Source organism: Protopterus annectens, chromosome 2.part0, assembly GCF_019279795.1.
Source record: "Protopterus annectens isolate FY-2018-M chromosome 2.part0, PAN1.0, whole genome shotgun sequence".
In the NCBI taxonomy this organism is placed as follows: domain Eukaryota; kingdom Metazoa; phylum Chordata; order Ceratodontiformes; family Protopteridae; genus Protopterus; species Protopterus annectens.
The window spans coordinates 1106493587-1106506233 of NC_056728.1; the positions used below are offsets into that span (position 1 = coordinate 1106493587).

Genomic DNA, 12647 nt, shown 5'->3' on the forward strand with positions numbered 1-12647 from the left:
ACCACAAGCGGCAGGCCGAGGCCTCTACATCGGCCCCACTAGCTAAGCGGGCTTCTCCCTCCAAGACCTCCGAGCCGTCTCCTTCTCGGCTCCGGTCACGTTGCTTCTCACCGGGGCCGGAGGAGGAGGCCCGATCTCCCTCGAGGTCATCGAGGCGGCACTCCCGTCCCGCCTCTGTGGCCTCCTCTAGGTCTAATAAAAGCCTAATGGACGTAAATTTGAACCAGATGATGAGAAGATTCCTCCAGGCCCAACTGCAGATGGGAGTGCTCTTGCCTTCCCCCCTCCGGGGGGGAGCTCGACCCCTTCTTTCGCCATGATTGCTCTTTCACCAACCCGCTTCCCGGGTTTGGAGTCCACTGAGCCGAGCGGCGTTGGAGCCGGGGGTGTGTCAGCACCGATAGTATCGGGTACTTCGGCGCTGACAGCGCCCTCTAGTCTGTCGGGTCCCTTTTTGGCAGATCTGAGCTCTTGGAGCCAAGAACTGAGCTTCGGATCTGTGGGTGTCAGTCTGCCTTCGGCTCCGTCCAGGTCGGAGCTTACTGGCCTCAGATCTGATAGCATCGGTGCCGGCCCCGATCCGCTCATCGGATCCGTGGGAGGGTTTGCTCTCGGATCCCAGAGAGAGCAGCTCTCCTTCGGCTTTCGACGTGGTGGAGAGGACTCTGTTGAGGGATTCCAGGCCCCCGGCCACAGCTACAGCTCTGCCCCACACTCCCTCTCAGTTGGCTCTGGCTTCCATCACCTGGCCCCAGGGACAGCCTGCTCTAACGTCCCAGGTAGTTCTCTTGTTGGGACATGATGAGCCTGGTGAGGCCTCCTCGGACAGCCCCCCCGAGGAGGTCCCTCACAAGCGCAAGTGCAAAAGGAGGCACTTGGACTCCCTGAGTCCTTAACAGAGGACACAGATTTGGAGGAAGAGGAAGGCTCCCCAAGATCATCCCCCCAAAGACGTCTCCTTTGGAGACATCATGGAGATGCTCAGGATAAGGGGAGGGTGGTCCACCCCAAAGCCTACCTCGGACGAATCTGTATTCCTGGAGGCATTTGAAGCAGGCCCGTCTACCTCTTGGGTGTCCCCTCCAGCCGACCCCCTTGTAGACCTGATCACTACCAGGGCTTGGAAGGAGCCGGACACTGTGGAGCCCGTCCCGAAGAGACCTGATAGGATACTTAGTCCCCCCTCCGACAGAATGCACTGGAGTAAGGGATCCCCGGTAGATGCCATGTTGGTGGCGGCAGCCACCAAGAGGGAACTGGCCCAAGAAAGTCCCTCGGTCCATCCTCTCGGGCGATGGGCCACCTTGGGAAGCGAGTCTTCAGTTCAGCTACCTTCTCGGTAAGGTCACAGAACTACATGGCACATGTCATATGGCTCCAGCGAGACCTTATTAAAGAGTACGCTGGGTCGCCCCCGGAGTCGATGTCGGCGGAGGACAAGCAGGTGTACTCTACCCGAATGGCCACTCTAAGATCTATTTCTAATACCTCTATGCGGCTACTATCCCATGCTACGGAAGGAGCCGCTAGGGCTAGCAGAGCGGGCGTCGTCATGAGGCGACAGGCGTGGCTCCGCCACTGTGATTTCGCAGAACTCTTTAAGGCATCGTTCGCTAATGCCCCATTTGATGGTTCTGTCCTCTTTGGCAAAACCATATGGAAAACTTTAGTCCAGAGTGAAAAGGATGGGAAGACGTTGTCTGCCGTCGGAGTCCGCCTCTCTGCTCCCCAGAGGTCTTTCTCCAAGAACCAAAAGGGACAGAAGAAGATGTGGTTCCGGAAGTCACAACAGTCCCGTGACGCTCCGGACACCCAGTCCTTCCGAGGCAGAGGAGGACAGGTTGGACGCCGCCCTAGGGGCAGAGGGGGTCCGAGGAGTTTTGGGTCCAGAGAATCATTCTCTGATCGGCCCACGCAGCAACCCTGAGGGGTTATCCGACTGCTCCACTCTGGAGGCAGTCAGGGGGGGCATTTTTCGAGGCACCTGGCAGCTTGGGAGTCCATCACGACAGATTGCTGGGTGCTTCGTATCATATCCAGAGGTTACCAAATCCTGTTTCTTCATCCCCCTCGCAATCCCAGATTCCTCCCCGATGTCCCCCTCGATCAGAGGGAGGCCGCGGCTGTGGAAATCCAGCAGCTGCTAGAAAGAGCCATTCAGTACCCAGACCAGTTCAGATCGGGCTTTTACTCCAGGTTCTTCTTGGTGCCAAAAAAGACGGGGGACTTGAGGCCAATCCTCGATCTATCCCTCTTGAACCTGTCAGTAACCAAGGAAAAGTTCCGGATGGTCACACTTCAATCCATTCTCCCGCTCTTGCAGGAGAATGACTGGATGTGTTCTATAGACCTCAAGGATGTGTACTACCACATCTTGATGGACAGACGCTCCAGGAGGTTCCTCCGCTTCTGGCTAGGAGCCAGCCATTACCAATTCAGGGTCCTTCCCTTTGGTCTCACCACAGCCCCCAGGGTGTTTACCAAGGTTTTGTCAGTGATAGCGGCCCACCTGAGACTCCAGGGAATTCAGGTCTTCCCCTACCTGGACGACTGGCTCCTGACCGCCCCCACAAGGCATCTACTCTGCGCAGCCAGGGACTCTTTCCTCTGTCTAGCTCCCTGGCTGGGGATCACAGTCAATGTAGGAAAATCTTCCCTTCTGCCTACACAAATCATAGACTTCATCAGAGCCAGATTGGATACAAGCTGGCTCCTAGCCTTTTTGACTTCGGACCGACTTCAAACCCTGAGACTCCATGTGCGGGCCTTTCTTCAATTCCCAGCTCCTTCAGCAGCTCTGGTCTTGAGGGCCCTAGGGTCGATGGCAGCTGCCATCAACCTGCTGCCCATGGCGCGTTTGCACATGAGGGTCCTGCAGTGGACCCTCTAAGTCCAATGGTCCTTCCTGCATTACCCTCTGAACCATCCCATTCGCCTCAGCAGGGTTTGCAGGAAGGCCCTTCTGTGGTGGCTCCAGTCCCCAGACTTCCTCAAAGGTCGGCCCTTTGCTATGCCCCATCCCCTAACCACGGTGACCACGGACGCCTCTCTCCTTGGATGGGGGGGGGGCATTGGCTAGGCAGGACAGTCCAAGGCACGTGGAACCACAAAGAGACCTCGCTGCATATCAGTGTCCTAGAGATGAGGGCGGTGCTGTTGGCGTTGCAAGCACTCCAGAGCCTTCTTCCCATTGGGACTATTGCAGTCCAGACGGACAACATGTCGGTAGTCTGGTACATCAGCAAACAAGGGGGAACCAGGTCCTATCCACTTTGCCGAGAGGCCATGAGAGTGTGGGAATGGGCGATCTCCACCAACCGCTTTCTCATAGCAACGCACATTCCGGGACGGTCCAACATCCTTGCGGACAAACTGAGTCATACGATTCTATCGCCGTACGAGTGGTCTCTGAATCCCGAAGTAGCAAAACAAATATTCTCCAAATGGGGTCAACCTTGTTGCGATCTTTTCGCTTCTCCCTCAAACATGAAGTGCAACGGCTACTTCGCTCTAATTCCCCCACCCGGGGAATCCCCCCCGAGACGCTCTGGTACATGCTTGGCCGCCCGGTCTCCTCTATGCTTACCCTCCTCTTCCTGTAATGCTGAAGTTCTTACAGAAAGCCAGACGGCTGTGGAGCAGAATAATTCTCATTGCCCCATTCTGGCCTTGTCAGGCTTGGTTCCCTTATCTACGGTCTCATCTAGTGAATCCTCCTTGGATTCTGGATCCCATTCCGTATCTGATCTCGCACCCACTAGACCTCCCGACCCCGAATCTGGACAATCTGAAGCTCACGGCTTGGTTGCTCCAGTTCCACTCCTAGCTAGGACTCCCGGTATCTCTTCCCCAGTCAAAGCTATCTTAGTGGCGGCCCACAAGCCATCTACTAGAAGGCTTTATGGTAGCAAATGGAAACGGTTTTCTATTTGGGCTGAGCAACAGAACTTAGACACCTTTACGGCTCCATTGCCTGCGGTGTTAGACTTTTTGTCAGGACTTTTCGACCAAGGAGCCAGCTCGTCCACGGTCAGAGTTCAGCAGGCAGCAATTTCGCACTATCACGTGGGGAGTGACCTAGGCCCTTTGATCTCAACCAGATTGTGTAAGGCCTTTTTGAAGGGTACCTTCCTACTAAGACCCCCGGTGAAGGATGATTTAGCACTTGTGCTCCAGGCTTTGACAGCTCCTCCCTTTGAGCCTGCAGCTTCAGTGGATCTTAAACTATTATCCTGGAAAACAGCATTTCTCGTCGCTATCACTTCGGCCAGAAGGGTTTCTGAACTACAAGCCCTTTCCGCCAAGCCACCGTATTTGACCTTTCACAAAGATAGAGTATCCCTCAGGACCAATCCCTCTTTTCTTCCTAAGATTGCTTCCGAGTCAAATATCAATCAAACTATTAATTTACATGTCTTTTTTTCCCAATTACCAAAACAAAGGCGAATACAAGTTGCACTCGTTGGATGTTCAAAGACAACTACGTTTCTATTTACACAGAACAGCTGGTCATAGGCAATCAGACCAGCTGTTTATTTCCTTTGCTAAATCTAATTTTGGAAAATCAGTTTCAAAAGTCACACTATCCAGGTGGATTTCACAGTGTATTCTACTAGCATATGAAAGTTCCGGCCGCACCAGGAGTCCACGCCCATTCTACTAGATCAATTTCCACATCTGCTGCATTTCGTTCTAGAGTCTCATTGGATGAAATTTATTTGGCAGCCACTGGGCTTCATCTCATACCTTTATAAATCATTATAAGTTGTACCTGGTCTCCAGAGGGAGAGCATCCTTTGGCTCTGCAGTGCCCCGGAACATCCTTCCATGAGGACCTCCCAAGATTTAGGTAGCTGGGGACTCTGGCCCATAGGTTGATGCCCAAATGAAGTTAACTACTTCAGATTAAGAAGTTATGTACTCACTATAACGTTCCATCTGAGTAGGTAAACTTCATTTGGCAGCAACCGTCCCCCCCTCCTTCCCCCTGACTGTCTGATGTTTATATTACTATTTTGTCATCTGATTGTATCGAGGTCAGACCATAGGCTGGCTATTTGGTGCAGGTCTTGCATTAGGCAAACTCGATCTGAGGTCAGGTAGGGTTGGCAGGGGATTATGGGTAAGGGGAGGAGCTTGGAGCTTGGATCTCTGCTGTTGGAAACTGCCGGCTCGGATCCGATATGGATCCGAAGACCCATTGGTTGCTGCCAAATGAAGTTTACCTACTCAGATGGAACGTTATGGTGAGTACATAACTTCTTATTTTGTAAATTTTTATTTTTTTTTTGTTAGAAACGTTAGATTTTTGCTTAAGCCTTTCATTTTAGGATTTTGGTTTCTTCATTTCACTATTGAAATGGTATATAGCCCAGAAGCATGCACTGCATGGGGGTTAGAAGAAGTCTGCCTACATTCTAGAATGCATTTTTCTTTGGTGTACATTTCCAGAAATCCTGGCTGTAGCCCCATGGAATGGCAATATGATGAAGTGCTTCTTATATTTTAACCTAGAATGAGACTTATAAGTAGGAGGAGGGCTTTTTTATAGTAAATAGAAGTGAATAGGGCAATGTTACTGTACTTAAAATAATACTGGAATGAAAGATCAGGAATATGAAGGTTACTGCAGGTGGCAGTCGTAAAAAGAAGTACTTCAGTACAGATCCGGTGCCAATAATCAAATTATGCCATCTGCCATTTAAAAACATAACATTGTTAAAACAGCTGAAGGGAGGGGTTCAGCTCAACTGGTTGTATCATGTCTGTACTAAGCAAGTATTCTAATTGTTAACTGTTTAGTGATGGTTTACTTCTGAAAATGATTAATTCCTTTATCCAATCTGGGATCTGTTTCCTATACAGGCTCAAAAGACACAGAAGCCACCACAGAAAACATCACCATCGCTAATATCTGCTGTTCCAGCAGTGAAGGATCCACTAGTCAAGAAGCCAGAAATAAAGCTAAAGCAGGAAACACCTACCACCTTTCAGGCATTTAAACGTACAGAAGTCAAGGTATGATGTACTATTGTGTAATGTTTCAATAATTCATTCTAAGTTACAGGATCTTTTAATATGTGATGCAACAAGTTAAATTGATAAAATGTTGCAAGTTTGTTTCGATCCACTCCAAGAACTATAATCCCTGAACTGGCCACCGTAGACTCCTTTTCTGTCAGCAACTTCTGCAGTTTCTTGCAAGCTCAAGTGCCCCCCCCCCCCCCCCCCCGGGTATCTGTCTATTTACTTCTTTATTGCATTTAAAAAACAAGAAGGGTGAGTTGGTCTTCAGAGTCCTGTCAGCCACAACTCTAGCCTGTAGAGTAACAGTTATAGTTAACAGTTATAGTTAAGAGTGCAAAACAAAACAATGGAATGAATTGCAAGATATTCATGAACTTCAAAGATGACAGCCAAATCCCAAATAAAACAAACTGCAAAAACTTACCAATTAAAACAAATTAACTAAATGTATACATATATGTAAATATTCATAATCTCAAAATTTGGTATACTAGATAACAACTGAAACAGAGAGTATACAAACAGAACATAAGAAAACATTTTATGTTGATGTTTAAAATACGTACATGTCGATCTAGCTGATGCTGCTTCAAGCAAATACATATATTCTGCACCTTTACCTTCTACATATTTTAGATTTGTAAGTCATTTTAGAGAGCAAAATGACAGATGAATTACAACTTTTCTTCATAATGTTGATCTACATATACTTTCTGACAGTTTTCTATAACTACTGTAAAGTTTTAAACAAAAAAAGTACGTTTTCATATCTTTCTACCTGACTGCCACTTAGGCTGCTTTTCTATACTCTCATATCTCTGTTATTTCTTTTCCTTCCTTTCTCTAACAATGCTTTTCAAAAGAGATATTCATTAATACAGTTATTATTAGCATTTTTACGACAAGGAGACATGGTGGTGGAATGAGGAAGTACAGGAGAGTATACAGAGAAAGAGGTTGGCAAAGAAGAAGTGGGATTGTCAGAGAGATGAAGAAAGTAGACAGGGGTATAAGGAGATGAGGTGCATGGCAAAGAGAGAGGTGGCGAAGGCTAAGGATAAGGTATATGAAGAGTTGTATGAAAGGTTGGACACTAAGGAGGGAGAAAAGGACCTGTACTAATTGGCTAGACAGCGGGACCGAGCTAGGAAAGATGTGCAGCAGGTAAAGGTGATAAAGGATAATGAAGGAAACATACTCACAAGCGAGGAGTGTGTGTTGAGGAGATGGAAAGAGTACTTTGAGGGTTGATGAATGAAGAGAATGAGAGGGAGAGAAGGTTAGATGATGTAGGGATAGTGAATCATGAAGTACAATGGATTAGCAAGGAGGAAGTAAGGATAGCTATGAAGAGAATGAAGAATGGAAAGGCTGTTGGGCCAGATGACATACCTGTGGAAGCATGGAGGTGTTTAGGTGAAATGGCAGTGGAGTTTTTAACCAGATTGTTTAATGAAATCTTGGAAAGTGAGAGGATGCCTGAGGAATAGAGAAAAAGTGTTTTGGTACTGATTTTTAAGAATAAGGGTGATGTGCAGAGCTGTAGTAACTACAGAGGGATTAAATTGATCAGTCACAGCATGAAGTTATGGGAAAGAGTAGTGGATGCAAGGTTAAGAAGGGACATGATGATTAGTGATCAGCAGTATGGTTTCATGCCAGGAAAGAGCACTACAGATCCGATCTTTGCTCTGAGAGTGTTGATGGAGAAGTACAGAGAATGTCGGAAGGAGTTGCATTGTGTTTGTGTAGACTTAGAGAAAGCATATGACAGGGTGCCTAGAGAGGAGTTGTGTGGTATTGTATGAGGAAGTCAGGAGTGTCAGAAAAGTATGTAAGAGTGGTACAGGATATGTACGAGGGTAGTGTGACAGCGGTGAGGTCTGCTGTGGGAGTGACGGATGCCTTTAAGTTGAGGTGGGGTTACATCAAGGATCAGCTCTGAGCCCTTTCTTATTTGCAATGGTGATGGACAGGTTGACAGACGAGATCAGACAGGAGTCCCCGTGGACTATGATGTTTGCAGATGACATTGTGATCTGTAGTGAGAGTAGAGAACAGTTGCAGGAGACCTTGGCAAGGTGGAGATATGCTCTAGAGAGAAGAGGAATGAAGGTCAGCAGGACTAAGACAGAATATATGTGTGTGAATGAGAGGGAGGATAGAGGAATGGTGAGAATGCAAGGAGTAGAGGTGGCGAAGGTGGATGAGTTGGGGTCAGTAGTTCAGAGTAATGGTGAGTGTGGAAGAGAGGTGAAGAAGAGCGTACAGGCAGGATGGAGTGGGTGGAGAAGAGTGTCAGGAGTGATTTTTGACAGACTAGTACCTGTAAGAGTGAAAGGGAAGGTCTACAAGAGGGTAGTGAGACCAGCTATGTTATATGGGTTGGAGACAGTGGCATTGACAAAAAGGCAGGAGTTTGAGCTGGATGTGGCAGAATTAAAGATGTTAAGATTTGCACTGGGTGTGACGAGGGTGGACAGGATTAGGAATAAGTATATTAGAGGGTCAGTCCAGGTTGGAAGGTTTGGAGACAAAGCCAGAGAGGCACGATTACGTTGGTTTGGACATGTGCTGAGGAGGGATGCTGAGTATATTGGGAAAAAGATGCTAAGAATGAAGCTACCAGGTAACAGGAAAAGAGGAAGGCCTAAGATAAGGTTTATGGATGTGGTGAGAGAGGACATGCAGGTGGTTGGTGTGACAGAGCAAGATGCAGAGGACAGGAAGAAATGGAAACAGGTGATCTGCTGTGGCAACCCCTAATGGGAACAGCCGAAAGATGATTAGTGAAGCCTAGGCATGATGTTCTTTGTGTTTCACTGTTGCAGTCATCACATTTGGGTTATCCTGCCAGGGGTAGCCCTCAGTCGGCCAGAATACCAGAGGTTTAGTATTTCTGTGTCGGTTGCTGTCGCTCCAAGACTAACATCAACTAGCCAGTGGTATAAAAACAGCAGCCAACGCCATTACATCAGTCTTTCTTGCCGAAGAGCACAAAGCAGAAGCAGTTTGCACGAGTTCCGGTCTGCCGCTACCTGAGTTTTTTTTTTCGAATTGAAGTCTTCTAAAACTAAGTACTCCATTGGGGATCCTTTTTTCTTACTCCAACTGATGTCAGAAAAAGTTAACAATGGTCTCGCCTGTGGAAAGTAAATACCACACCGAGACTTCCATTCTTATTGCGTCACCTGTTTAGGCCCAGACCATGACATTCCCCGCTGTCGCTTTTGTGCTTTGTTCAACGCCAGAACTATACGTTGTCCGGCCCTTATTGTAGCTAGATATTTTTGCTCTCAGTTTTCGAATTCCGATATGGCTTCGGTAAGCTATCCGACTACCGATCTTCTGAAAAAATGTAAGGATAAAGACAGAGACAGAGACTGCGCAGGTCCAAAACTGCCAACAACTCTTCCGTTAAGCTAGTCGTCAGTTCTCCGGTCCTCAATGAGGTGCTTTTGCAACCCCTAATGACCCACTTCTGTGGATTCGCAGGCCGCTACCGAGACTCTTTCGGAGTTCGGTATGCCACGAGACTCTTCTTCGACTAAGGATCCTGCGGATGTCTCTACCTTGCATGGGTCCAGAGCCGCTGAGCAGGCACCAAATTCTGAGGAAGAACTTCACACTACTGATACTCAACACAGACCGACGTCTTCTTTCGTGCCTTCAGTTCTTTCGAAAACAACCAAGTTTCTAAGGCCCAGGGTATGAACCACACTCAAAAACCAACGACCCAAGCTCAGGCATCTGCTTTCTTGCCTCACTCTCAAATGCTTAAAATGGTGGAAGACCTTATAATGCTTATTAGGGGAAGCCAGGCTACCCCTTCCAAAAGGAATAGAGAGTTGTCTCCAGTAGTTTTATCTGAGCAGGAGTCCGATGACTGATGTATCTGAATATGAAGATATGCGAAACCCTACATACTTTAAGGGAGCATTTCCAATGAGAATGTCAGGACTATCCTCAGTCTAAAAAGTTACTCGGGGAATTCATAGATCTACCACAGCACAGACCTCTGGCCATTCATCCTGTCCTGGATGTTGTGGATGATGTTTTTATGGAATCCAGTCTGTCTCCTCCCTCCTGCTCCCAGGAAACCTGACAGGTATTAGTGTCCCTGACTCTCGCAAATTTCTTTTCAAAAGTCCTACTGCTGACCCTGAGGTCATCTCTCAAGGACCTAAGGGAATCAAAGCAACCTCTGCTAAGAATCCCACCCTCTCAGATAAGGATTCCCGAGCATTAACAGTTGGGTGGTGAAAGGAGGCTTTACATTGTTGTTACTTTGTATTGAAGCAGTGAATATAAAGAGGAGGTTATGTTATTTTTTATTTTTGTATTGCTTTGCTTGCTTTCTATTGAGTGAAACAGTTTCTTTACCTTTTTTCTGTTTTTGCTTGCATTCTGTTTTTTTTAACAGCCTCCTTTTAATTTTTCTGTCCTGAGTCTGGCATTACTTGTCCTTCTAGTTTTTCCTTTAGTTGCATTGTTAAATTGCTATGTTTAATAGCTCTCCTTTCTATGTTAATCTGCTATTTTTAATCATCTTACCATCACTTCTCTCTACTTTAACTTTCTTATATTTAGTAATCACAAAACCATCACTTGATTTTTAATCCTACATTCCACAAATTTACCAACCATAGTACCCTAATACTTTAGTATAGTCCCAAAACAATCCACACTACACTTTTAATCCAGTAACTTAACTTAAAACCTTCTCCATCCACTACTACTTTTTAATCCCATCTTGCTAGTCACTACTACTAGTCTACACAGCTTTCAAATTTTACTTAAAAATCCTCTTTACTTTAGCATACCTGCTTAAGATTTCTCTCATACCTTTCAAAAAGACTACTTGACTCTTTAGCCCTCTTTGAGCTCTTACAGTAATGCAGCCCTGACTTGGCACCAGTACTCTTAGCACCTCTTGTCCCCAAATCCCCAAAACCCCAAAGGCCCACCCCCCCTTCTCCACTGTCGTCTTTCCAGTTTTCCTTCTAGTCCTTTTCCCTAGTCCTTCTAGCATGTGGGGGATCAGTTGCTAGTGTCCTCTCCCTATCTCAGACATGTTACAGGGGAATGTTGTACAATCCTCTGCAACATTCTCAACCCTCTCCTCCCTCCTCTCAACAACCAACAATACACAAGGAAGAATAGGCTGTATCCACAACATAGGACTCCAGGCTCCACATACTCTCAAGGTTACCAGCACAACCATAGAGAATGCACCACCACACACACACTATACTCCCAGTCTCACACAAACACATCACAAGAAATACAGCAGCGGCACACACAGACACACACCTCAGAACCAGTCAAAAATCAACAAAGACAAAGGGCCACCACCAGTAACAACCACAACACAACCACCACCAAGAACACCAAAACACCTGCAACACATGTCACACACCTAACCTGCAACACAATGAAGCCCACATCTGCTGGACATCAGATCAGACTGAGTCATGACACAGTACCGACCAGAGACTGCATAGAGGACCAGGTAGAGGAAAGGTGTAAGCAGTAGGTCACAGCACATAACGCAGGACCCAGTCATCCATGGCGGTACAAATACTCACAGTCATCTCAACACTTGGCAGACACAATGAAGTCTCTGTCATCTTCATTCAAAAGACACCTGAGAGAGCTCAGGATTGATGTAGATGAGGAGAAAGACCCTATTGAGGAGCTGTATCCGAGTGGCCACATGACCTTGAACATTAGGCAGTAAGTAAGAATGTATGTCACATTAAGAATATGCAGATTAACAAGTTTATTCAAAGGATTTGCCATGTAATAACCTCAAGTCAGGGGATCAGGAATCCATGTCTGTCTGCCTGGGATGGGACAATGGTCAGCCTCTGATTCCGTGGGGCGGCACCCAGGGACCAGCTCCTTTGGCCTGAGGCTGTGCTGCAACACTCAATTCTAAGGCTAGGGCTAAGGCTAACACAAAAACCTACTAAAAAAAGAAAAAAAAAAACAATAAAACCCAGGGCTCCAAATAAGGAGTAAAAATCTCTAAATCTGCTCTTACAGAGTCTCAAATGTCTGTGGAGAGAATGCGCAGTATGTGCAGGACCTGAGATCTGACACCAGCACTATCCAGCAAAATGGGGAATCATGCTGCCTCTGGTAAATACCCATCTAAGACAAGGGCTAACCCCAAATCAAGGACAATACCACCCAAGGACACATCCACTTGCACTATTAGGCTGAGACACTGCAGGCACAAAGACCAAGCAGCAGAGCCACGCAATCAACCACACCCACACCTACCACACAAATTGTACTGGCTACATGGCAAACAACAAAATCAGACAAACCAATCCTAAAACCAAACACCAAAATACATCTTTAGAAAATGACCCTAACCACTAACACAAACTCTAGCCCAAATACACACCCTAAGACTAAACATGCTAATAACCCCCAAACACCCTCCACAGCCATAGCGCAACTACCACATGCCCCCACAATAGACAACACCATAAATGCAATCATCAGGAACATTACTTCACCATCCACAACAATGGAAAAAACAACCTGATCTCATCATCAATGTCACACCCAAGATCTCGGAACAAACACTCATCCATCCCTCCCTAACA

General features: G+C 46.9%; 1 protein-coding gene across 3 annotated transcripts in view; it reads left to right on the forward strand.

Annotated features, from left to right (window-relative positions):
* Positions 1–12647, forward strand: part of INTS12 (integrator complex subunit 12) — a 523496-nt gene that overhangs the window by 453324 nt on the left and 57525 nt on the right. For all 3 annotated transcript variants that reach the window (XM_044061307.1, XM_044061305.1, XM_044061306.1), the window contains exon 6: positions 5866–6018. In XM_044061307.1, coding sequence (XP_043917242.1) covers positions 5866–6018 — 153 coding nt within the window. The remainder of the gene's footprint in view (positions 1–5865; positions 6019–12647) is intronic.